This window comes from Denticeps clupeoides, chromosome 5 (genome assembly GCF_900700375.1).
Source record: "Denticeps clupeoides chromosome 5, fDenClu1.1, whole genome shotgun sequence".
Lineage (NCBI taxonomy): Eukaryota > Metazoa > Chordata > Actinopteri > Clupeiformes > Denticipitidae > Denticeps > Denticeps clupeoides.
The window spans coordinates 24,864,287-24,890,008 of record NC_041711.1 but is presented as its reverse complement, the minus strand read 5'-3'; the positions used below and the strand labels follow the sequence as shown (position 1 = coordinate 24,890,008).

Sequence of the window (25,722 nt, the reverse complement as noted above, 5' to 3'; positions counted from 1 at the left end):
CATAATAAATACAAGAGACTGAACCCATTAAAGAAAAAGAAAAAAAAAACGTTGTTTGGGATCCGAAATGCGAATTCTTTCGATTTTGGTGAAATGCGTTCACAACAAGCAAGGTCTTGCCAAGGTATTAAATGTGGCGGGGAAAACGAGCCTGCATTAACACCCTCTAAAGCACCAAAATATTGTAAGGTTAGAGGCACAAGAGAAACCGAGCTTCACTCGGATTATTTTCGCATATGAAATGCGTTCAATTGTCGGTGCAGTTTTTTGCACTTTTACTTTATTTTATTTTATTTCTTTCTTTGCAGAATATGATGTACCGTGCATTAAATGCCAAAATGCAGTTTATTTATGCTTAAAGTCAATTAGTGATATACATTTTGCATATGTTTGCATTATTCAGAGAAAGTTAGTTGCGTGAAATGTCTACCGACTGATCAAATTTAGCTGTCCGTACAAATAAAAGCCAACATATTAGGGTTAAAAATACACTTTAATGTCGTTGTGCCAGACGATGTGATATTTATACTGCGGCTCTCGAATAAGGAAATATTGTAACAGGCGCAGCCCAGGTCACCCCCGCCTCGTGTCACGTAACGCGTCGTTTTATTCCGTCCATGCGACATTTACGAAGACGCCGGTGTCTTCACGGCTCGCTTTTTCCTCGGGACCACACGAGATAACTGCTCGCGTTAAAATAGGGGTTCGTTGCGTCTAAAATGCTTCCCCACGGCAGGGAGAGTAGTTCATATCGTGAGAAGGATGGTAGTGGCCTAGTGGGTAACACACTCGCCTATGGACCAGAAGGCCCAGGTTCAAATCCCACTTACTACCATTGTGTCCCTGAGCAAGACACTTAGCCCTAAATTACTCCAGGGGGGGACTGTCCCTGTAATTACTGACTAAGTCGCTCTGGATAAGGGCGCCTGATAAATGCCGTAAATGTAAATGTGGAAGGAGACAAAAAAAGGTTCAGGGGAACGAGGCTACAGTAGGCCGGAGTCCATACACACTCACACGCATACATACACACACACACCCATACACACACACACACATACTGAACAGCTTTTTTTTTTACCTGATCAGTGACGAGCTTCTGGTCGGTATAAATCGACGCTCCTCTTCCGCTCGCCGTCGTTCTGCGGCGTTATTTGGGATGCGCGACAATGACATTGATCTGAAGAGCGCCGCCCGGCGTCGAGCGGCGGGAGCGCCGGCGGCGGGGAGCCCGTGAACGGCAGCGTCCCGGGGTCCCAGGCGCGCTTTTCGGCCCCGCGCTCGCAGTTAATAACCTTGGTCTCAGACCGTTTATTACGCCGCACTCCGATTGTACGGACGCGCCAGACCACGACGCCTTTTATGGCCAAGTTGCTACAGAACAGAGGGGGAAGTGCCGCAATTAGCTGGAACATTTCCAGAGACTCTGAAAGGATGCGCAACGTCGCCTCGTCGCGTAAAGCAGCGCTTGTTAGCGCGAGGTGGCCTTTTGTTTATCGGTCCTCGGCCTGGAATTAGGCAGTAAAAAAAAAAATCTCTTTTTCTCTCTTTTTCTCCGCATTTACTCGTCCCCCATTCACGCCTTCTGGTAACTCGAGTAACTGTTACTACTGATCTACGCGACCAGGCCTCGGGTAGAAGTTCCGTAATGGACACCATCACGTCAGATATCCGATCCGCGAATCAATTTATGCTCTCGGTTGGAAATATATGGAGGCATACATCAAACATTTGATACCACCTCGTGTAATTCGTAGAAAAATATCGGCTCGGATGAGGCTTTTGTGTAATTTAGACCCGCACGGCCTGGTTCTTATGTATTTTATTGTCTAAATGCCGAGAGGAGAGCAGTCTGCCCAGAAGAAAAGGTGAGACGCAACGCGCATGTTGTCGTGAATTTCTATTTAAACGCGATGTGCTGATTTACATGTATGTAAATGTTTAATTTAATGATTAAAATAACAGTGTGTTAACTGAATTCATGTAAAACGTATACATAAAATAAATAAAATAGTACCACGACATAGAAATTTTCCATTAGATAGATAGATAGATAGATAGATAGATAGATAGATAGATAGATAGATAGATAGATAGATAGATAGATAGATAAATAAACGTCTACGCATATTTACCTTCAACAATATTTTCTAATTGTGCGCGCGCCAATGTACAAACAACGTATTGCAAAAGGATGCACAACATGGAAAAAATAAAATGTCCCGAAATGTCACCTCAACAAACATCGCCACTTCCGCCAGGAACGAACGTCCTTGGTCACGTCGGTATAATTATTGCTAGGTGGGAATAAAACGAATAATCATAACAGCAACAACAACACGAGGGGCTGTAAATAGGAGGGTGGGTTTAGAAATGCGTACAAATGTGGCTTCCAGTCGTGAAAGAGTCTCGCGGGGCGCGAACTTGAGCTCCGCCGGAGCCCTACAGCAGCGGGTTGGAGGAGTAATACTGCAAGCGGTCCCTGTTCAGCTTCTTCTCCTTCATCCTGCGGTTCTGGAACCAGATCTTGACCTGGCGGTCGGTGAGGTTGAGCATCCTGGAGAGCTGCAGGCGCTTCTCCTTGTTGATGTAGACGCTGAAGAAGAACTCCCTCTCCAGCTCCCGGATCTGGTACTTGGTGTAGGGGCATCGCTTCTTCCTCGGCCTCTGTTCCTCCTCCTGGAAACGCAGGGCGACACGCGTTAAACACTGATCAGCGATATTAAAACATGCCCGCGTGGGGTCTCCGTCGGAAAGTGGGTACCAACGCGCCGGTGAAAACGTGTAAAAACGGCGGAAGGGGAAGGGGGCCTGTCTTTCACGGCCAATTTCAATCTCGAGCACGTGATCCTGCGTTTATAACAAAGTTGGGGTAAATCTACAGGCCTCCATAAAGCTTATATGCTTATAAAACAGCATATAAAAAAGTTTAAGAGCGGCGCGCCGGGACGTACCGCCGCCGCCGCCGACTTTCTCCTCGTTGTTGCCGGAAGAGGACTCCGGGCTGCTGCTGCGCTCCGGTCCCGCCACCGGCTCCGGCTCCGGCACCGGCACCGGCACAGTCCCGTCGGCGGCGCGCTCCTCCTCCGCGTGGCCGCCCGGCGCGCTCTCCGCGCTCCCGTACGCGCTCTCGAAGAACTGGTTCGAACGCCTGCGGCAGCACCCCGTTCCTGCCCACGCCGCCGTACAGGTTGGCCGCGTGGCCGGAGGCCGGGTGGTACACGACCGAGCCGTGCTTGGAGAACACGCAGTCCCTGCGCGCCCACCTCGTCCGCGGGGTAGCAGTGGGACAGCGCGCCCCTGTGGTGCCATTTGTCCGGAAGGCGACGTCCCTCACCGACTGTACCTGCGGCAGGTTGCCGGACGGGTAGGAGTACGTGACGGGACACGACGCCGGGGTCTGGGGCAGGAAGGGCGGCAGGCTGGAGAAGTCCGCGCCGGAGACGTAGTAAGTGCAGCCGGGCAGATACATGTTGGACCCGACGGGCACGCGCTCGTCGAAGTCCATCGTGGCCGCTCCGCGTCGCGCTGCCGCGCTACATCGTCCTCCGCCGCCGCTCCTCCAGTGGCTTTGGAAACTTGGAGACGCGAGCTGACGTGGAGATCCATCTCCATCCATTCCAGAGCGCGCCAGTCATGTGACCCACGGCAGAAATTGACATGTACCTCTCTCTGGTGAAGCGGAGACGGCCGAAGTGTGTGCGTGTGCGTGCGCGCGCGCGCGCGTTCGCGTGCGTGTGTGCGTCCGTGACGCATTGGAGTCATTTGTAATCCACCACCCAGGCTCCGTCTCAGCCCGTTTCAAAACAAATCAAGCCGCGGGTTTTAATCGATTGCTCGATATTTGATCGGTCCGATTCATTCCAGTCTGCTCGTGGAGATCTGGGCTCCGATTGGTCTGCTTTGATTGAACCGAATTTCGCAGACTTGGGTGTTAATTTACACGTGAAACCATTTCAGGATCAGCGATACGTGTCATTTCTCGCCCTCGGGCAGTTTTTCATCACTTCATCATTCAAAGCGCCTGACAAACTCGATTCATTTCTGCTCCGAATTCCATTTCTTCTAGTAATAGTTATAATAATAATAATAATCTTGCGAGATTTTGCTAAAACATTAGTTTGTATTACTAAAACCATTTAAAGGCGTTTAAAGTTTTGTTAAGGCCTTTTTTTATGAAGGATGTACAACTGGGATCGCATAGTATTAATAATAAAGGGAATATATTCTTTTTTTTCGGGGTTTGTATTTGAAGCGTGGGCTCCAGTTCCTGCTTTATTGCGGGACAGTGTGCGTGGGGGGTGGTGGCGACACAGACTGCTTTTATGGTGGCGTTGGTCGAGGTTGCAGCTATTGTCAAGGCGGACGGGTCGGGGCGGCGGAAGGGCCGAGCGGGACGCCACCACCTACCCGGAATTCGTGAACTTCAATGAGACCTCGAACCGGGAGGAGGACGCGCGCCGAGGCCCGCGGTAAGGCGACCACGACGCGTAGGTGACAGTATTCCTGAAATGAATACTTCACTTCGGCCCCGACAGGAGCTTCCTGGCTTTCCGTGGCAGGCCATCCCAGCAAAAAAAAAAAAAAATCCATCAGCCTGCAGAATAAACCCATAATCCTGTATTATTATTACCATTAGTATTTAATTAATATTATTTGTCGTTATTATTATCCGAGAAAGTTATTGTCAGTTGTGTTTCCAGTTCGTCGGACGACCGAAAGTCCACTTTCAGGGGGATTTAAAATTAAAATGGTTCTGCTGCGGTGTGAGACAGATTTTAGGAAACGAGCAGTAATTGTTCACCAGTGAAATGGATGAGATAAACGTGGAAATGAGAATCTGCGTTTCGACACGACGATCCGCGCTGTGGTTTTGCGCCAACAAAAGAACAAGATCACGGGGACGATTTAAATTAAATTAAATTCACTGGAGTTGTAATATAAAGAAGCTGTAGAATTTTTTTTTTATTTTTTTTTATTTAATAACACCAATTTAACACAGTAATAAATATGAGAATGGTTTAACTGGTAAGTGAGAGGAGCTGTGAAGGGGAATTTCCTCTCCTCCTTCACCTTTTACATGATTAACCTCGCTTTTCTTTATTTCAGGAGGGAGACCCGGTTCCGACAACTTTCCAGTGTCGACCGGACCTGTTTCACTGGCAAATAAATTCCGCCTTTCTGGGGTTCAGCGGCGCGCTAAAAGAACCGTGTCCAGCCGGGAGGAGTAGCTGAACTCGTTTTTATATATATATATATATAAAACATTCTTTATTTCCCTAAACGCTTTATGAAAAAATACGATTTTACAGAGACTGCATCCGAGCTACAATGTTACCTTATTTAAAACCGCATCGTTTTTACCGCGACAATAAGAGAATACCCAAATATTTTCCTTTTATATTTGACTTTACTTTTGTCCGGTAGAAAGTTTCGTACTTGCACGCTGCAGAATTCCAGTAATCCCGGTAATCGGTGGGATTTGACAGGACTTTTCGCGGCGCGGAGAGGCGCAGGGCCCCGCGTCGACCCGCTCTCGCTCCTCTCGCCTGTGGGTGGCGCCTGTGGGTGATCCCGCCAAATCCCGTCCTGCTCCGCGCCGGGTCTTGCGTCTCTCCGCGCCGCTGCAGGAGGCGCCGTGGCGTCCAATCACGTCCGGCCTGACCGAATCCCACGCAACTCGGCGGCGGTTTTTGTCGGAGTGACACGAGGGCGACACTACGTTGTATAAGTGGGATATTAATTTGTGAATTAAACTACTCACAGCATTTCACCTCTGAAAGGTGCGCTGTTAATATTGTGATCAGCGCAGTGAGTTGCAACACCGCTACATTTACACCATGACTTGGTAGCTGGTTACATACGTTCTTCACCTTTAAGGGACTCCGCAGTACATTTGCCCTCTTTCTCGTTACTGCACTGCTCTCTTCGGTACATTTTTGCAGTGACCCTTCCCTTTGTTTATTTATAGTATTTTTTCTTTTATATGTGAGAATTTATATTAAAATAATGTGTATGTGTAAAAAACTTTTTTTTAATGTAATATATATATATATATATATATATGTGTGTGTGTGTGTGTGTGTGTGTGTACATACATTTTTTCTGAATTGTATGTTGCATCTTCCACTTACAAGCATCCTACGCAAACATCCATGATGTTGTCCAGTTATGTCCTGTTCGACCTGTTCATTGTACAGAAAAGTTCTACTTTTCTCCTGTAGAGACACCTGTACAGTATTTAAGTTTTAGTTTTAGTTAGTATAGTTTAGTTTAGCGTGTATATACATATATATTTTTATGAATGCACTATGGGGGGATCTGTGTGAAACGTTTTTTCAATACACGGTATACTGTGTATACTGTTGTACTGACAATAAACCAATCTTGAATCATGAATCTTTGGTTCAGGAGGACGATATTTCGTCGCAATGTGTACTACGTGTATAACCCGGATAACAATAAAGCTTACTTACTTACCAATTTATTTTATTTTTATTTCCCTGTTTTTTTATAAGTAAAGAAGGTTTTGCGTATAGGTTACAAAACAAAACAATATATTCCTCACTATTTTCGTTTAATGGATATTCGTGGTCCATCGTTATTTTGCTATGGATTATCTATCTATCTATATATCTCTGTGTGTGTGTGTGTATATATATATATATATATATATATAGAGAGAGAGAGAGAGAGAGTGACGATGTAACGATGCAAAGTGACGATGTAACGATGTAAAACCTTTTTTGTTCATCTGGTCTATTTGTGCAACTAATCGCCCCTCGAGTCTGATTTATACGAATTCAGGTGAATTATAAATTCAGGTAAATAATAAATACTTAAAAAAAACTATACTTCAGAATACTTTAGGCCCTTTTTCTGTTGTGACGTCAGCGCCGAGCAGGTAGGGCGGCGGCACCGTCACCGACATGTCTCGTCCAGCAGATGGTGCTGTTGTTCAAATTTGAGGCCAAGTGCGCCTGCTTTTACTTTTCCTCATTTTCTCTGTTATTGCCTCTAATCCCGAGAGCCATCCACTCAATTTTACAAAAGGTTAATTTGCGGAAATATTAATTACATGTGGCTGTGTAGATACATTCCGTGACGTTAACGCATCTTGCCAAAACAAAGTAAAAGCATATTTCCAGAAACAGATACACGTTGTGTTTTCTCACAGTTATCGTCGTTTTATTGGGAGAAAATGTACTTGGCTATTTCTGTAATAAGATTAAATGGGAACTAAACTTTTAATTACGTTTATTTACAGACATTTTGGACAAAAACACACGGGTTTGTCAGAGAAAAAAAATCGAGTTAGCAGATACTGTCTCTCAATATTAGAATTACAAAATAAAATGATAAAATTGTTGGTATAACAAAAGCAGCTCCACGCAGTTTAGACACGAACTGACATTGCTTTACAAAAGAAGCACAAACTCGATCTGAATACACACGTGTTGGTCTGGCCTTCTGGCGCGTGGTCCAAAATGTGAATTATTTCATTTTGCAATTAGACACATAATGTGAGAACCGTGGAATTCTGCCACAACCGACCACATAAAAAAAAATGTGTACATGGCCGAGTGGAGCTAAAACGAACACAGCGAGTATCTACAGTAGCCTATATGATGCAAAAATCCACGTCACTCCACGCCCCTGCGCAACGAAAACGAAATGCGTTTTTTTTACGGAATTATGTACAGAGAGAGAGAGAAAAAAAAGGTTAAATTCCACCTACATCTCCCAAACGCAGAGTCAATCCAAAGTCGAAAGTGGGGACAGTGGACAGAATAAATTATGGTAAAAAAAAGTTCCTTCCATTTGACAGAGCAGCTTCAGAGTCTGGTTAGCTCGCGCTCTTGAATTTGCTGACCACCTTCTTCTCCTTGACCCGCCTGTTCTGAAACCAGATGGTGACTTGTCGCTCGGTCAAGTTTGTCTGCGCGGATATCCGCCTCCTCTTGTCCTTGGTGATGAATTTGTTGGTGGCGTACTCCCGCTCCAGCTCCTTCAGCTGGACCTTGGTGTAGGGGACGCGCTTCTTCCGGCCTCGCCGAACGCCGCCGTCTGGCCCGGCCACCGAGTCTGGAGAGAGGGAGAGAGAGAGAGAGAGAGAAAAAACACGCAAGTCGGCTGCGGCTCCGTTTTCGCGCCCGTACAGGGACCAGCGTGAAGAAGAGAATAAAAAAGCATTCCAAATGTCCCAGAACGCAAAAAAAAAAATTAAAATAAATAATAATCAGTTATTCGTTAAATTCGTACTTGAACGGTGAGATTAAATTACTCCCGTAAAGCAATTCGATTAAAATCCGTACGAATAATAATAGTAATAAGAATAATAATCTCAGGTATAATAGGGTACCTTGCATGGACGACTTCCACAGGGGATTGGCCTGCGCCTGCTCCTTGCCACAGTACACCGGGCTGCTCCACCCGTTGCTGAGAGCCCACGGCTGGTAGGTCTCCACGGGCAGGAGCGGCTCGTGGCGGGCCTCGGCGGGCGCGCTCAGCGTGGGGACCACGGGCATGTCCAGGTAGCCCGGCACCGGCTGGTAGGGCCCGGGGGAGTAGCCCTGGTAGAAAGCGAACTCCTTCGCCCGGGACGGGAACTCCTCCCCGGCGGCGGACGCGTCCGCGTACTTCTCCGCGTAGGACGCGGGCTGCACGCACGACTTGACGCCGCCGTGGTGCGCCACCCTGCACGGGTAGTAGCCGCCGCCGAAGTATCCGTAGGGCAGGGAGGCGTTGGAGGAGCTCGGCGCGGCCGAGCAGGGGCTGCACTGCTTGCCGGGGTCGCCCACGCCGGAGCCCGGCACCTCGCCGGAGGTGTAACTCGAGTGGGCCATGACGTTCCGGCACTGGTTCGCGGCGAAATTGCCTCCCGCGAAGCCGTCCATGTTCTTGCTGGCGTCGTCGAAGCCGTTCTCGTACAGGAACATCACCGGGTCGATCCAGCGCGAGTGGAGGAGCAGGGACGCGGTCATAGCAGGCGCCGCATCGGGACCCGCGGCGAGCTCTTTTTAACAAATCGCCGCGACTGAAACGAGATACCGGGGCGACCGGGGAGAGCGAGCGATCCTCGCGCGCCCGTGCGCGCCAGCGCCGCGACGTCATTGGACGAGCGCGGCCACGTGATATGCAAAGAAGGGCGAGAAACGTCTGGAGCGCAGATAACGCGGCTCGTGGTCGCCGCGCCGTTTAATTATGCCACGAGATATAATAAGAACGAGAAATTATTCTCATTATTATTATTATTATTAATTTGGCGTAATAGCAGAAATTCCAGTTTGACGCATCGGACGTTGGGAAGCGTGAAAAGACGCAATTTGCGGAGCCGTGAAGGCCACGTTCTATCGAATATTTATTATCGACATCGCTGCTTTTACGCGGGTGTAGCATCTGGACGACGATACACGTTTAAACTTGTATTATATCAGACGTATATTGGAGCAATATTGCAATAGGTTGCATTCAAAAAAAAAAACTTCGAATCTATAAAATCACCCAGAATCCTTTGCTTAACGACAAGTTTTAAAACAGCCAGCGCCCTGTCGATGTAGAAGTGACCCGGAAGCTGGACGTTCCAGACGGGGCCTGGCGCGTAACGAGACGCGGCTGGAGGCCAAGGTCAAGTTGAAAGCCGCGGTCTGGCCGGAGAGCTCTCTTTCAGGTCCGCGCCGGGCAGACGAGCGGGGTGTAGAAACGATGTAATTAACGCACATGAGTCGGGGGGGATCCGGCCTGTGTGTGTGTGTGTGTGTGTGTGTGTGTTTCACCGACACTGCCCTTTCCTGCGCTCGTGTCGCTTAATTAAAAGTCTACATCCGGGGAACCACGCGGACGTTACCAAATTCCACGGTGGGGATGAAGAAGAAAATGTCCCCTTCCCACGCCCAGACACTGAGGAGTAAGTTCACTGCTTGCTTCGCTGTTTACTGATGCATTTAATGTCGGGGATGAAAAAAATGGAGAGATCGGGACATGTGTACATCCGAAAAGCGTCCGAAAATGATCTAAAAGAAGAGAATTAAAAAAAAAAATGTCCTCGCCGAAGTCAATTCGAAGTAAATCATTTAATCCGATTTTAAAGTGTGAAAGTTTTACTAAACGTGTTGCGGGCATTTCTTTCCAGTAAAACGATTTAAACAACATTAAAGCTGATCTAAACTAAAACTCGATTAATCCTTAAAAAAAGCTTCATGAGTCCATTCAAAACGCGACGTTCATTTCTACTTCCGTGGAAATGCGCCACATGTTGAATCACGGGCCGAAGAGCCCCATTCAATGTCCATTTCATCTCTGTCCCACGCAGCCCATGGCCTCGACACGCAGTCAGGTGCAGCACAGGCGACTGAAGTGAAATTCACGAGTTTAACGCCACGAGTCGTTCCGTGCTGGAACCCTCTTGGGTTTTACGCGAGATTAGTCCACGGCCGACCCACGACAGCGACGATATTTATGTCGAAAAGCTTTAGACTTCGTCTAGAATTCGTTTCCTGAACCGCTCATCTGTTACGATCCCGTCCTAATTTGCCAAGATAAAATCCGGCCAAATAGACCCGGATTTGGTGACCATGCGTACTTTTGGAGAGGATCTTGCGTACCTGACCACCAGCAAATATGCTTCTGTCGGCCAGGTGTCTTTATGATGGTGTTAAGGCGACTTTACTCCAATGTTGAGGTCAGTTTCCTCGCGATTTACGCACACACGAGCTCCATTATTCTACAGTCGTGGCCGATTTCAGCGTCTAATCCAGAAGTTAATTCTATAGAAATATATGGAACCTACACATGTACATCAGGAAATGACTTGACTGAAGAGGCAAGAAATGTATTCGGATGAAATGTGTGTTCCGTGCCCATTCTGTGCCATTTTACAACGTTTAAAACGCGCCATTCAGAAGGCCGTTAGTATTCCACACATCAAGTTCAATCATATTCATTCGCCATATTAATAAAACAGGTTTGGGACACAAACTGCTGAAAGTACAACTTCGAATATATAATAATTAAAGAAGAAACTATTCACTATTCGCCTTTGAACGGTCTAAATTATTTACTAAATGTAAATGGTCCTGAGTGGGATAAAATGGTTAAATAAATAAAATATAATCCAGATGGATTTTAATTTCCATAACCAATTTTAAGATTAGGGATGCTTATTATTATCAGTCCTGATTTTACTAGTAAAATATCAGTTAGCGATTTAAAAACCAACAAATGGTAATAATTCGTAATTCGAATAAATATATTCCTATTTTATCAACACCTGCTGGCCGAATATTTCAAATTACAGAGACAATATGTTTTCACGAATTTTGTATGTCTCTATATTACTATGTGTTGACGTGTGTTTTAGGTTTTTTTATTACTTTGATTTGGATCCTTCGTTAAGCGCAGAACGAATTTCAGAAGATAAAAGGGAATATTCGTCTCGCCGTGACCTCCCATCTTTTCCTGAAGACCCGCGGTGAGCTTGGCGCTCCCGACACTCTCTTCTTCTGTAATAAAGCCCGTCGCAGTCACACCCCGGGTCTTATCTCAAGGTCAAAGTAATTACACGCAAATGGTGCGGAATAGGCAGAAAGAGCCGAGGGGGGGGGTGTAGTTCAAGCCTGTGACGCAGCCTACATCACGCACTGGTCCGAACCGGAGCCGAACCGGAGCCAAGCAACGACCGCAACGGGGACAGGCAAACATGCGACAGCAAGGACCAGCGAAGGAATTCTAACGCGCGCCGATTCTTTGTTTCTGTCAGCGCCCCACGGTGGATGAAACACGAGGAGTATGGGTATAGGTCGTGGACGTGCCAGCCACAGCCCAATCGCGACGCGTGGAACGTTCCTTAAAAAAGCCCGCGCTCGCCCCCTCCCTCCCACACACACACACCCTTCATCCACGGATCGTGTAAAATGTTCTCCAGCCACTGTCGCCGCAGACGTGTAAACGAGCGGCGAGTGGGAGCTGTCCTGGCCGTACGGGACGGGCGTGGCGTGGCGTGGCGTGGCGTGGCGTGGCGTGGACGTCCACGGGACTGTTCGAGGGTAAGAGCTGCAGCCTGCGAGGCTAAAGTGGTGCTCTGTTTGTAAAACCTGCCAACTAGATAACGCAGCACTTAGTCTTCAGAGCTTAATGGACTTTTTATGGGTTTGTCTTGTGATCATGTGACCTCTGGCATTTTGGCCTCTCGGTGGCTCTTTGCAGAGAAGATCAGAAACATACCGCCTGCTCTGTGTCTCTCCTCCTTTCTCTCTGAAACACACACACACACACACACACACGGGTCTGTTTTGATATTAGCATAGCGTAAATTTCAGCGGTGCCGCTGCCAAATTTTATGGTACATTTCCAAACTTCTCTTCGCTCAGCAGGGTACGGGGACGCGCTGCCAGAGCCGAGGCATTACAAAACCTCTCAGTTTGGTTCAGTCCGACGTGCTTTTACGTAGAAATCTAAATATGAACGTGAAAACAGTCTAGGTTTCTAAATGCTGTGTTGTTACTATTATTTTTATCATTATCATTGTGCATAATTGAATTATTGAATGTGAATTTGGACTCTTCCAAAACCACTTTTCAGTCACAACGCTGAATTTTACAATGGTTTCTCCCACAGAGGCGCATTAAATATTACATCTCATCCGTTCTGGACAGCTGCAGCAAATTTCAGCATCGTGTAGGCTCCCCAGACATGAAGCGAAATGTCATGTAATGAAGAACATGCACTGGTTGAATCTGGTTTTTTTTTTTTTTTTTTTTTGTATAATTCCATTTTAGGGTGCTATTTTTGCTCAGTATTTGCCGAACTCCACATGTGAATAAATCCCGGCCCCGTTCGATAAGCGCATTTTATGTGCGAATTAGTGTTTTTTTTTTAGTTAAACCCCGCCCACCTCTGTAACGGTGCATGTTTATAATAATGATTAAAAAAACGATTAACGCACTAGAGAAAAACACGCCACTTTCCTCCATATGACCGCAACATGGCAGGTTTCGTTATCGGTGGCTTCCAAGTCAGGCCAGTGAAGGTCTGTGTTTCATTTCTCGTTCTAACATTCATCAAGCCATCTGCCATCTTCTTGTTTCTACTGACAGGTCGATTCGGATCATTCAGGGCGTTTGGACCATGAGGGCATTTATGTAGGATTCATTAAAACGATCGTTATACAACTTTTCTCTTTCGACCTTGTGATAACGCGGTGAAATTAGGCGCCGATCGCGTTGCAGTTGAAGGAAGAGAGAGACAAATGTCATCAGTGCAGGTAAAGCAGTTTTAAATACCACAACAAGACACAGTCACCAAATGTACTTTTGCATTGTATTACATTTCATCAGGTCATAAATAACATTTTTTAAAAATTTATTCTACAAAAGCAACCTGAACTAGGTGACATTCATTTGGTATCAGCAGGAAGTGTGGATTCCTGTGGAGGGAGTTCAGGTTGATGTTCTGGTGGGAAGGCAGTGCAGTCATGGCCGAAGGTTTTGAGAATGACACAAATGCTGGTTTTCACAAAGTACGCCTGTTTATAAAGTTTTTATTATGACAATTTGCACATACTCCAGAGTGTTATGAAGAGTGATCGGATGAATTGTAAAGTCCCCCTTTGCCATGAAAATGAACTTAATCCCCCAAAAAATCAATTTCCACTGCATTCAGCCCTGCCACAAAAGGAGCTGCTGAGATCGTTTCAGTGATCCTCTCGTTAACATGAGTGAGAGTGTTGAGGAGCACGAGGCTGGAGATCATCCTGTCATGCTGATTGAGTTAGAATAGCAGACTGGATGCTGTAAAAGGAGGGTGATGCTTGAAATCATTGTTCTTCCTCTGTAGCCATGGTTACCTGCAAGAAAACACGTGCTGTCATCATTGTGTTGCAGGGCTTCGCAGTCAAGGACATTGCTGCTACTAAGACTGCACCTAAATCAACCATTTGGAGGATGGCCTGATGTCAAGAAGGGCAGCAAAGAAGTCACTTCTCTTCAAGAAAAGCGTCAAGGACAAACTGATAGTCTGCAAAATGGACAGGGAGTGGACAGCTGAGGACTGGGGTAAAGTCATTTTCTCAGATGAAGCCCTTTTCCGATTGTTTGGGGCATCTAGAAAAAATTAGTCCGGAGAAGAAAAGATGAGCGCTACCATCGGTCCTGTCTCGTGCCAACAGTAAAGCACCCTGAGACCATTCATGTGAGGGCTGCTTCTCACCCAAGGCAGTGGGCTCACTCACACTTTTGCCTCAGAACTTAGCCATGAATAAAGAATGGCACGAAAACATCGTCCGACAGCAACTTCTCCCAACCATCCAAGAACAGTTTGGTGAAGAACAATGCCTTTTCCAGCATGGTGGAGCACTGTCCTATAAGGCCAAAGTGATAACTAAGGGGCTTGGGGATCCATGGTCAGGATCCAATTGAGAACTAGTCAATCATCAAGAGGCGGGTGGACAAACAAAAACCCACAAATCCTGGCAAACTCCAAGCACTGATGATGATGGAATGGGTTGCCGTCAGTCAGGGTTTGGCCCAGAAGTTGATTGACAGCATGTCAGGGCGAATTGAAGAGGTCAACACTCTTAGCATAAATTTATCAATAAAACCCTGACACTTAAAACAAATGCTTGTAGATATACCACAGAAACAACTGTCAAAAAGATCTAAAAACATTAAAGCAGCAAACTTTGTGAAAACCAGTATTTGTAAAGTGAAGTGATTGTCACATGTGATACACAGCAGCACAGCACATGGTGCACACAGTGAAATTTGTCCTGTGCATTTATCCCATCCCCCTGAGTGAGCAGTGGGCAGCCATGACAGGCACCCAGGGAGCAGTGTGTGGGGACGGTGCTTTGCTCAGTGGCACCTCAGTGGCACTTTGGCGGATCGGGATTCTGTTTACCTTCTGTTAACCTTCTGTTTACGGGGCCGCTTCCTTAACCGCTAGGCCACCACTGCCACTCAAAACTTTTTTTTTTGCCACAACTGTACACATGGCAGTTCGATGTTCTGGTGCTCCTTCAGGAGCACTTCCATGCTCCTTCCAAGAAAAGTATTGTTTGAATACAACCAACTGCTTACTAGCTACTAACCGGGATATTATGCAACATGTTTACTGGTGAGCACCTCAGGCACACCCGTGAAGAATAAGGCAGCCATATTTTATTAATTTCATTATTCTGAAACCCAGATATAGAACTTTTTCATTTTGACTTCAGAACTTGCTAAACCCGCGGTCTGTGCTTATTAGCCACGTTACTTACATGGTAGGATTTGCACACCAGAGGATTGAGTCGAGGGAGGGCAGTATGCAGATAATCAGAGATCATAATAATATTAACACAACCATAAAAGCAATTCAAATTAGAAACCTGTCTGAGGTTTTTGGGAGGCCTTCTGAATTACATCAAGCTGTACTCTGTGTTCACTTTATAGGACACTTTCTATGCCAATATGAATTGTTCACTGTACAGAAGAATACAAAATTTAACAAATTAAAAAAAGTATTTAACTCACATGGGGGAAAAAGGTGCCTTGTATGAGTTTTGACAATGACAGCTGGGGCTTTTAAAGTTTTACAGATGTTTAGACATGATAACCCAGTGGCATTAAATGACATTGTTTGGACATGTTTGGTATTAGGAAGCATTATATTAATTTCGGTCACCCCGATTTCAGACAGGGGCTGTTTTCAAAATGAAAGAAATGAAATGTTTGCATGTTTCCCCAGTCTTGTTCAAAAGTTAAACTGACAGAGGTTTATGTTCAGAGTGGATCAACTTTACTATCAATAAACTGTAGTGAAATAATAGTCGAAATAAAATGGACTGTGATGACTGAGGTATGTCATGTCATTATCAGTTACACTAAACCATATAATAAGTCAGAAACCACCCCAGTAAGAACATTTCTTCTCTTTAATCGAAATATTTTCACATACATCGGAGTTAACCATAGGGACTAACCGGCAACCTTTTTTTGTCACAATTTAAAAAAAGAAAACTGGGGAAAAAAATTAAATAAGAAAAGAAATAAACAAACAAACAAACAAACGGAAATATCAGAATATCTACTGAATATTCTTAGAACATCTGGAACAATGGTGTCTAGTTTGAAAAGGCATGTCCTGGCTCAGGTCAGCTGCTACGTGTGTAGCCAATATAAATGTGTGATTTTTCTTAAAACGTGCTGCAAATCTCAGTAACAGTATCATCAGAACAATCATGAACAGGCTACTGAAGAACTACATGGGTTAAAATAAACACAGTATGGCCTAAGAAGGATGGTGGTGGTGAGAGAGGGTAGGAGTGCTGCGTTTACAGGGCAGGATAACACACAAGTAACAATAACCTCCTTCACCAGAAAAAAAAACAACAAACCAACATATGGACACATTTAACTCACATCATTTCTCCACAATATCTCACATTCTCCCGCTTGCATGTTTGTTTACATCCTTCCAGCCCCAGTGCATTTGCACATGAATGACGCTTGCACAGCGATGTCTCTCTGAGGCACACCGAGGTTTGAATACAGTGGACTTCAGGCGGGGGTGGGGTTTGCTCGAGTTGGGGAAGTGTGGCTAGCATTTGACAGGACTGAGTACTGACTGTCCCCTACTGACCCTCCTCCTCTCGAAGGAACTGGAATACAGAAGAGAAATCTTTACCGGCGTAGCCCCGTGCACACATCATTCGGAATATCTGGTGAGCCAGGGACCCCAAAAGAATGGGAGTCTTAGTGTTTGTGGCTGTGTTCTGGGCCAGACCAAGATCCTTATCAAAAACAGAAAAAAAAACTGTATTAGAGAGTTTATCAATCATAAACAAATCACTGTGGCATCTTAAGTCTGTAATAAAAAATTACAAAACATGAGGAAGGCTCACCTTTGCCATTAATGTGGTACCAAAGCCTCCCTGGTAGTTGTTTGCAGAAGGTACACCCTCCATCACCCCTGGCACTGGGTTATACGTGTCACTTGACCAGCAGCGGCCAGAGCTCATGTTCAGGATCTTTGTCAGCAGTTTTGGATCTAGACCAAGTCTGTAAGGGCAGAAAAAAGGATCTTGTGATACTGTCAGATTCAGACAGAGAAAATGTGCGTTTGTCTTTTTTTTTTTTTTTTTTTTTTTAACAGTAATTTGAAAACAGCATGATTTTATTTTCTGAAAATGACAACATGCAGCAATTTCACATTCATCATAAAATCTATAAGATATTAATAGAGTGTTTTGTGAAATGCAAATGTTAAGTACAAATTAAATATCAATTACTACAGGAATTTTGCTTTGGTTACTTGGAAAAGCATAACAACAAATAAAATGTTCTTAGATATATTTTATACGTGTTTGACTTTAATTCTGTTGTCAACTCATAAAAGATTACACTTTTACAGTATATTTGGTTATCATTAGAAACTATTTGGTCATATTATTAAAAATATCTACCTTTGAACCCTTTATACTACAGTCTTAAAGAACATGCAAAATACTGTAAATGGTGTCAAGGATGCTTGGTTTCTGTTTTTAGCAAAGGTAGGAGGAGAAATAAAACCAGAATTTAATCCACCTGATTCCAAGATTCATGGTTTCTGCTGTGCCAATCATCCCAATAGCCAGAAGCATATTGTTGCATATTTTAGCAGCCTTAATAAAAAAAGAAAACAAAAAGAAGAAACATTAGGAACAACAAAAACACATGTAAATGTATGTGTGTGTTTAGCTGCATGTGGGCACAAACCTGTCCTGTGCCAACCTGTCCGCAGTAAACTACATTGGCACCCATGCAGCTCAGCAGCTCCTTCGCCGCAGTGAACTCCTCCTCCACTCCCCCCACCATGAAGGTGAGTTTGCCTGAGCTTGCAGCTCCCACACCTGGCCAAGAGAAAGTGCACAGCTGATATTTCCATCATTTGTTAACCTGATTTGTTTTTCATCACAAACCATACTTAAGGAATACGACACACATCATGTAAAATCATAAGTTGCCTTAAGAAATAATGGCAAACTACACAAATAGGAGGTTTAGATACACATAGGTTCAAATGAGCACAATCAGGATGATGAGGGGTAAGACGAAGACAAGACAACACAGGAGAACACCCAGAATCAAAATACATGCATGGTGGGGGAACAAAAAAAATGATTATGAAGTCAGACACAAAGAAATAAACAGCCAGTTTCACTTACACTGCTGATTTGTAATTTGGCCATGTGACATGTACCCCCAGTGTGGATGACTGACTCATGAGCTGCTCCACCCCCCCTCTGGTTTGAAAGCTAATGGTCTAACACTTAATGAGGACAAGCTCGGAGTCGTGGGAGAGGTTCTTGTTCTCGGGGGATTAGTCAGGCAGCATATACACACAAAAGGAGTCCTCAGGACCGCCTTCAAATGTGGCGAGGAGCAGCCAATGGGAGATATTTTCACCATCGTATTAAAAACCAACATGAGCAAAGCTGAATGTAAAGGGGGAGGCCAAAGTCACAAAGTCTGATGTCAGCAAGTCCACAGTAACACGCAGGCTTCCTGAAAAACATTTGCAGAACTATTCTGTCGACTGTGGGAACAAAGGAGCATGAGAAAAGGAAGTCCATATTTCTCAAGTTGCATTCTGGGATTTTTTCTGCTCATTTAACTATTTTGGTAAACAGAGCAAGGCCATGATTGCCCACGCATCAAATGTAATAAGACTAGGGTTGAAACAATTAGAAATTTGTGGTACGATTAGTCTGAGAAATAACCCCGATTTCATGATTATTTTATGTGAATTGATAAACCACACAAAACACAAGGTTTCAAACTTTTCAGAGTTAGAAAATATAAGTGTAAATAAAAGTAATCGCTGTACACATCAATGGGTAGCACAGATCATTTGTTGCTGCCGAAACCCTTCATTTTGACATTAACAACAAAAGAAAACTACATTAAAGCTTTAACAGTTCAGTTCACAAATCTGATCAAGTTGAAGAGCATGTTCACATTTTCTGAGCTCAGCCTTGAACGATGAGGTGAAAGAATATTGCCACTACTGCTCAACACTCTGCACCATCCGTTCCTATTTGCAGCAGTGGTTTGTTGGAGCATTCCACAGAGGCTAGCAAAAATACCACTCGCTGTTACACGCATGTCTGATCTCCCTACTTAATAAAACGATTATGATCTGCAGACAAACGCTTCATTTTGGGACCTATGCAAACAGGCTATGTTTTAAATGACTATTTATGAGACTGCGAGAGAAGAAAACATAATACTTGTTACAAACTTCAATCAGTAACCTACAACACTTCATGGCTAAATTATTGTAGTTTTTAATAATTCATGCTAGTTTTTAACATTAAAATGCTGTAAAAACTGAATTCTGGAACACTGCCTTTTACAATGTTTTATTGTAAAAACACGTATTTCATGCCACTGTTTAAGAAAACGCACAAATTCTGTGGCGGATTTTGGCAGGTTTAGCACTCTATAACTCACTCCCTGGTACATGTAGAATCTATACCCCCCTCCCCAGTCTACCTTCAATTGCACGTATATGTCCATGGGATTATCTCGGGATGGTGGAGGTGATTGATCCTTTGGCTGCTTTTGTGTCTCCAAAATATTACCACACAGGAGACTTCAAGCGCTTCCTAGGTGGATTTAGAATAGTCCCATTGTTGGTTGTTGCTTGTTGGCCTTCTGTCATGATCTGTTTGGGGTGTTTTGAAAGTGAAGTGATTGTCATTGTGATACACAGCAGCACAGCACATGGTGCCACTATGAAATGTGTCCTCTGCTTTTAACCAGAGGTGAGCACCGTCCCCACACACCCTTGGTGAGCACTGTACCCACACACTGCTCCCCGGGCGCTTGTCATGGCTGCCCACTGCTCACTGCTCACTAAGGGTGATGGTTAAAAGCAGAGGACACATTTCATAGTGGAACCATGTTCTGTGCTGCAGTGTTTCACAATGACAAGGTACAACAAAGGTATACACAGGTACAAAAAAAATCTTACTTAAGTCCATGGTCAGAATCAATGCTGTTCAATAACACATAAAAGGGAACGAGTACTGTAATTATTACAAATGAAGGTGTCTGCAGTGATACCCAGGCAGCCGTGATGTCAGAAACGGCTCCACTTTCATTAGATGCCCCTACTGATTAGTGCAAACACTGGCTTTAAAGCATTGTGTGCAGCTGAGCAGCTAGCGAGTGAGCTTTGTGGATTTCCTATAACTGCCTTAAAAACTAACAGCTGCTCCGGCTGCACACATGCCAGACCGTGCTGACGCATTCGAGGTGGGAGAGGCAACAAATAAAAAGAGCAAAAACTAGAGGGACATTATTGTTTATGTGCCCAAAAAACCAGAGGGAACAGCATCTTAATTAAAAAGGAGATCCCGTGCCTAAAATTGCCAACCATAGTGACAGAGTTGCAAAGTTTAATCAAAAGCAAAAGATTCTGTGGTTTTCTTATTTAGCTCTTACTAGTGTGTGCGTGTTCGTTCATTTTTTGTGTTTCACACAAATGTGGGATTACCTGTATATGTAATATATTACAATTAAGGTAGAAAACATGTGAAAGGATGAGATATCATTAATGTCAGAGATCAGATCACACACTGACTCATTCACCCACTGCCCTGTTCCTCAAAGCAAAGCTGAAAGCCCGAAGAGGGGCTTTCATGTCTGCACTGCTGTCTCGATCACCCTTGAAAGACAAAACTACTCGTCTAACATTTCCACTGTCCCTGGTGAGGGACGAGATCTTATTATCCTCCTCTCTCCCTGTCCATCTTGCTCACGCATACAAAAACACACAGACACACACAGACAGACAGACAGACACACACACACACACACTGACACAGACAGAATGACCAGTCCTAAAGCAAGTTCATTGCAGGCTGCCCAGCTCTAATCCCAGTGTACCGCTACAGGGAAGGAAGCACATAAATCATTATTAATCTTTAAGTCTGGCTAGTAAAACTCAGGAATGAGCTCAAAGGAAACAGGGCTCCTTTGCCTAAAAGGCTGAGTTCAAACAAACTGAGCATGTTCAGTGTGTGTGGCTCAGGAGAACAGACCCCCAAGTCTGCCTTTGAATAATTTAGTCAACTCCCTTCCCTTTCCTACACAGACTCCTTCTAAGGTTGTTAACCAAGGTAGGTACTCGTTCCTTTTATCCGTATAAGTTGTCTAACACATTAAAGTTGACGAGACAGCATGTCTTTACCACCAGTTCCAGTCTATTGATTGAAAAGTCTCTTGAATTTTCGATGGGCAGCTGTTTGTTTCAGACAAGGAAAGGTAATAAAATCCTAAACACGGTACTGGTATTCTCCTAGTCAACCTCTGGAAATTTGGGACATCTATAACATCAGAAGAAAGTTAACTTGCACCCAACCCCCCCGCCACCCACCCCCACAGCAGACGACTCCGTGCAGGGATGGGAAAACGAAGCTTTTTTGCCAACTGTGCACTGAGCCCTGGTCTGAATTCACAGGTCACAGGATCACTTCCCAGATGTGGCTTCCTGATTCCCCCATAACGTTCAAACTCTACACCTGAGAGCTGGATTAAGAAAATTGGAGAAACTGCACAGTTCCCACCAGCTAAAGAGCCATTCAAATCAATGGTAGTAAAATGGAGACAAGAGGTAAGGAAAGTGGATTAGCAAATCAAGATTTGGTCTGTGTATCCCATAAACATACTGAGCTACAAATGAACCCAAACTTTTCTTGTAAAATTATACAAGGCTCCATATGGGAGAAATCAAACCATGACACTGAAACACCTTAAATAATTAATTTTTCTGCCTAATCACTTTGTTCCCTCATCCTTACAATCATGTGAAAGAGCAAGTATCGCTAGCAAAATATCAACATTGATATGAATCAGAATCCTGAGGTTTTTTTTTTTTTTTTTTTTATTAAGTCACTCTTAAAACATGTCCTAAATTTTCTTTATCATTTATAACACGTTAGTAAGTATTTAAAACAATGATCTATGTATTTACATATTTATAAAATTGTTATTGTGTTCATATGTTCAATATATTTAACATAAATCCATATGTAATGTCCCTTGCCAAGGTTACAAACGCTCTATACATACACATTTGCAAACGTCCCTTTTGAATTGATTTTTATACTTCACACATTCCCTAGTGTGACCACAGCAGTAAGTGTTGGTCCTTACCTCCAGAGACTGGAGCATCCATAAACACAGCCCCCATTTTCTCTGCTGCAAGCGCCATTTCCTTGGAAACAGCTGGGTCTATGGTGCTGGAGTCAATGAGCAGGGAACCTTTCTTTACTTTCCTAATTGAAAAAAACAACAAGAAAATGCATTACTGTCAAAAAGTGCAGGTCACGTGTAAATGTCCACACATTGGCACCGACAGTCGAGCTATGAGATCAAACTATTAAGACTTACTTCAGAATGCCATTGGGCCCAGTGTAAACTTCAATAACATTGGGACTGGAGGGAAGCATTGTGATGATGCGGTCAGCCTTATCTGCTACTTCTGCTGGGGAGTCCAGGATCTGGAAATGCAAAACAAAATATGTTTAGACATTTAGGAGCACTAGCCCATCTTCAGATGAATGCTGTGTGGATTGTGTTCTGTTGAAGTCTGTTTTGGGGCAAGTTCACTGCATAGTTAAGCCTGACCTAAATTTAAAACTGTTTTATAAAACATTCAGTTCAATGAAGATTATCAAAGATTGTAATACTGTGGAAAAAAAGATACCATGCTTTATAACAGCAATTCAGGACAGATGCAGGAAAGCACGCCCTCTCTAAACGACATGTTGACATGACAATGCTTTTATAGCAATCGCTTCAAGGTCACAGAAACAAACCAGGTTGCATCTCTTAACATTAAACACAGATAGGTCAATCAGTTCAAAAGACATTTAAAAAGATTCTACACAAACTTCTAAACCAACTCCATAAAGCACAACTAGTCCATAATCAACATTCAAGTCTATGATGAAACAGCAGTACCTGAGCACCCAACTCCTGAAGCTCTTTGCAGGATTCAGGGAACACATCCGTGGCAATAACCGGGTACCCATGCTTCAGCAGGTTTTTTGCCATGGGACTTCCCATGTTACCAAGGCCAACAAAGCCCACCTGTGTCTTAGAGGCCATGGACCTGCTGGAGACTGCTGGGGGACAAAGCCAGTATTATAAGTGGTCTTGAAAAATTTGAGATGTGGAAAAAATGCACTTGACATTTAATTAAAAGAATTACTTTTCCACGTGCACAAAGTCTTGAATTTAACGCATTCATTTAAACATGTAATAAAAATACTTTGCCATTCAGCTATAGCACACATACTACCAGAATTTATGAATGTATTAATTTGCTGTTTCAATAAAATATGTGCCACTACTGTCGAAATGAAATTTATCGGTTATCAAAATTATGCCCAACCCTTGCTGCTGTATTTGTCCTTACTGATAAGGACAAATAAGGACACACCCCTGTCCTTGACATACTGATTAACTCGCAGGCCAAACAGGTAGCATCCAAAGCAGAAGGAATTACACATCAACTCTGAGGTGAATATAAAAACCTGAAGCAGGTGCATCCGTACGAGTCTGGATGCAGCCCGGCACAAAGGTCAGAGAGGGAACGTGCAGCGCACCATGAGTAAAAACTAGATCTAAATCTGCCGCCCAGTACACCATGTGAATATAAAACGTTTTCACTGGGCAGAATAAAACTGGTTTAGCATATTGCACGATATTAGATTAGCATCAAGAGCAGCACCAGCACTTGCTGACACTACTGGAATCAATCTACCCACAATACATCCAGAAATATACCTTCATCTAAAAATCCTTATGCATGCATATATAATATACATTTATAAATGCATATTTTAATTGTTTGCAGTAAAATGCAATTGTATTTAACAGGATTTGCTACATTTACTTATTCTGTTTTTAATTTTTATTGATCTATTAATTTCATTATGGGTTATAATTGCATTGTTATCTGTTTATGACAAGCTTGAACCTGAAAGCAGATGAAACCTCATTGGTCCCAAGTGCACAGCTGCCAAATAATACAACTTAACTTCTTCAGTAGATCTCCACGCACAATATTTTATTATCTTCACTTACCACACAGTTAATGCTGAATTAAAAAAAAAAAAAAAACGAATGTAACGTAACTGCAAGAGCTCTCCAGCGCAAAACAACTTAATCGTGAAGTCGCACCAGCCCAACACTGCGCGGCCACACGCAAAGTCCGCGGGATTCTGTCCACTCGCAGGGGAGGAACTCCTCCACTTTTACACCTGCGACTGGCTTCGCGTGTTCGGACACTTATGGAGAGGGATTTAAAGAACGCAGACAAGACAGGCGGGCAAGCAAAAAAAACAAAAAAAAAAAAACAGAAAAGCTGCAGGAAAAAAAAGAAGAGTATTTAGCAATAACATTATATGTGGGAGAAAAAAAACGAGAAATAGACGCATTAACGTTAAGATCAGTGGAGAGAAGGCTCCGACGCTGCTAAGACCTGAACACGGGCTAGCTGGCCTCCCGATAAAGGAGACGACAGGAGGCCGCCCGGGTGTGCAGGTGCCAAGAGCGTTTTAAACGGCGCACACCATCTGCCGCCGGTGACCGTCCGAACGGCGGCGCGATGACCCGCACTCGGGACGTTAGCCGCGCTGCTAGCCAGCGGAGTTTGCGTGCAAACTTTGCCGAGGCCCCCGAGCCCCGCGCGTCCCCGACGCCCGTCCAGAACGCGCCCCGGGCCGGCAGAGCGAGGAGGTCGGGACGCGTTACCCATTGCCGGGCCGACGTGGGTGTGCCACCTTCCCCAAAGCTTCCAGGGCCCCCTTAACACAGCGGCCATGCTTCTTTCCTCCTAACCTCGGAGTCGCGTCGCGGCGCGGGGTGGGCGGAGATAAATGGCGCGGATTCCGGCCAATCGCAGAGCGCGGCTTCCGAAGCCTCGGCCAATGAAAAGGGCCAGGGCAGGATTTCCTCTGCGACGCACATTATCCCAAGGAGGGGGGGGGGGGGGGGGGGGGGGGGGGCAACATTGGCAACTCTGAACACAATTCGGTTCCTGCATACATAGTTGCTGATCTAAATTCCCACCTAATCTTTTCAAAGTATGCGTGGTTAGCTTGTAAACGGTTGCAATTGTGATTAAATTGCCCGTCATATTCGTTTATTTTGTTTGTTTATTCAGCCTCTACTTTCTGTGTGGTTACACGTATGATGATGGATGACTCTGCATAGTTAAACGCTCTTTGTAAGTCGCTTTGGATATGAACCTGTCTGATGACACGCTGAGCATGTGTGAGCATGGTGGGTGTGTCTCCGCATTAGCAATGTTATGCATACATCCCTAAACTTGCTGTTCATTGTGGGATTTCAGCTTGTTCATTAATGGAAGGTCAAACCCATATTTCAAAGTCATACTTCACACAGTAAAATATATAGTGATCCAACTATAATCAAACCACATGTGCAGTGAACGAATGCCAAATTTACTTGTCAGGCCTATGTGAACTGCTGAAAAATCCAACCAGTCCAGTGGCGAACAATGCAAGCTGTCAAATCATATTTTATATATGCTGTGTCTGCAACGGAAACACATCCCTACACATACAACTCAGAGTTATTTCAATGCTGCTATGGTTGTACAAAACATAATTAGTGCACATAAATATTCTGTTATGCAGGCTGACATGAGAACACCTTAAAAACATCT

At 44.4% G+C, this 25,722-nt stretch overlaps 3 protein-coding genes across 4 annotated transcripts; all 3 read right to left on the bottom strand.

Annotated features, from left to right (window-relative positions):
• Positions 1 to 2,442: 2,442 nt before the first annotated feature.
• Positions 2,443 to 3,508, bottom strand: hoxa11b (homeobox A11b). The gene is given in 5 exon segments (XM_028980147.1): positions 2,443 to 2,671; positions 2,954 to 3,141; positions 3,143 to 3,262; positions 3,264 to 3,316; positions 3,319 to 3,508. Coding segments are annotated over 5 exon segments (780 nt in total).
• Positions 3,509 to 7,846: 4,338 nt separating this feature from the next.
• Positions 7,847 to 8,984, bottom strand: hoxa13b (homeobox A13b). The gene is made up of 2 exons (XM_028979039.1): positions 8,363 to 8,984; positions 7,847 to 8,085 (listed from the first exon to the last, which is right to left on the bottom strand). Exons 1-2 carry the CDS (start codon positions 8,982 to 8,984, stop codon positions 7,847 to 7,849), a joined length of 861 nt encoding a protein of 286 aa, XP_028834872.1.
• Positions 8,985 to 15,896: 6,912 nt separating this feature from the next.
• On the bottom strand, positions 15,897 to 24,896 carry hibadhb (3-hydroxyisobutyrate dehydrogenase b). 2 transcript variants are annotated; one of them, XM_028982005.1, is made up of 8 exons: positions 24,786 to 24,896; positions 22,989 to 23,149; positions 22,416 to 22,525; positions 22,179 to 22,300; positions 17,733 to 17,866; positions 17,562 to 17,638; positions 16,880 to 17,036; positions 15,897 to 16,768 (listed from the first exon to the last, which is right to left on the bottom strand). In XM_028982005.1, the coding sequence occupies exons 1-8, from the start codon at positions 24,853 to 24,855 to the stop codon at positions 16,610 to 16,612; spliced, it is 990 nt and encodes a 329-aa protein (XP_028837838.1). In that variant the 5' UTR covers positions 24,856 to 24,896; the 3' UTR covers positions 15,897 to 16,609. The 2 variants fall into 2 exon arrangements, with proteins under 2 accessions (XP_028837838.1, XP_028837837.1); XM_028982004.1 differs by having other exon boundaries at positions 22,989 to 23,152; positions 24,786 to 24,892.
• Positions 24,897 to 25,722: the final 826 nt, after the last annotated feature.

Excerpts from the sequence above, each read along its gene's own strand:
- hoxa13b (XM_028979039.1), bottom strand. The coding sequence starts at position 8,984 with ATGACCGCGTCCCTGCTCCTCCACTCGCGCTGGATCGACCCGGTGATG. Across the intron at positions 8,086-8,362 it reads GTGGAAGTCGTCCATGCAAG|ACTCGGTGGCCGGGCCAGAC; the intron begins GTACCCTATTAT and ends CCCTCTCTCCAG.
- hibadhb (XM_028982004.1), bottom strand. The coding sequence starts at position 24,855 with ATGGCCGCTGTGTTAAGGGGGCCCTGGAAGCTTTGGGGAAGGTGGCAC. Across the intron at positions 22,526-22,988 it reads TTCAGGAGTTGGGTGCTCAG|ATCCTGGACTCCCCAGCAGA; the intron begins GTACTGCTGTTT and ends TTGCATTTCCAG. Across the intron at positions 16,769-16,879 it reads GTACCACATTAATGGCAAAG|GATCTTGGTCTGGCCCAGAA; the intron begins GTGAGCCTTCCT and ends GTTTTTGATAAG.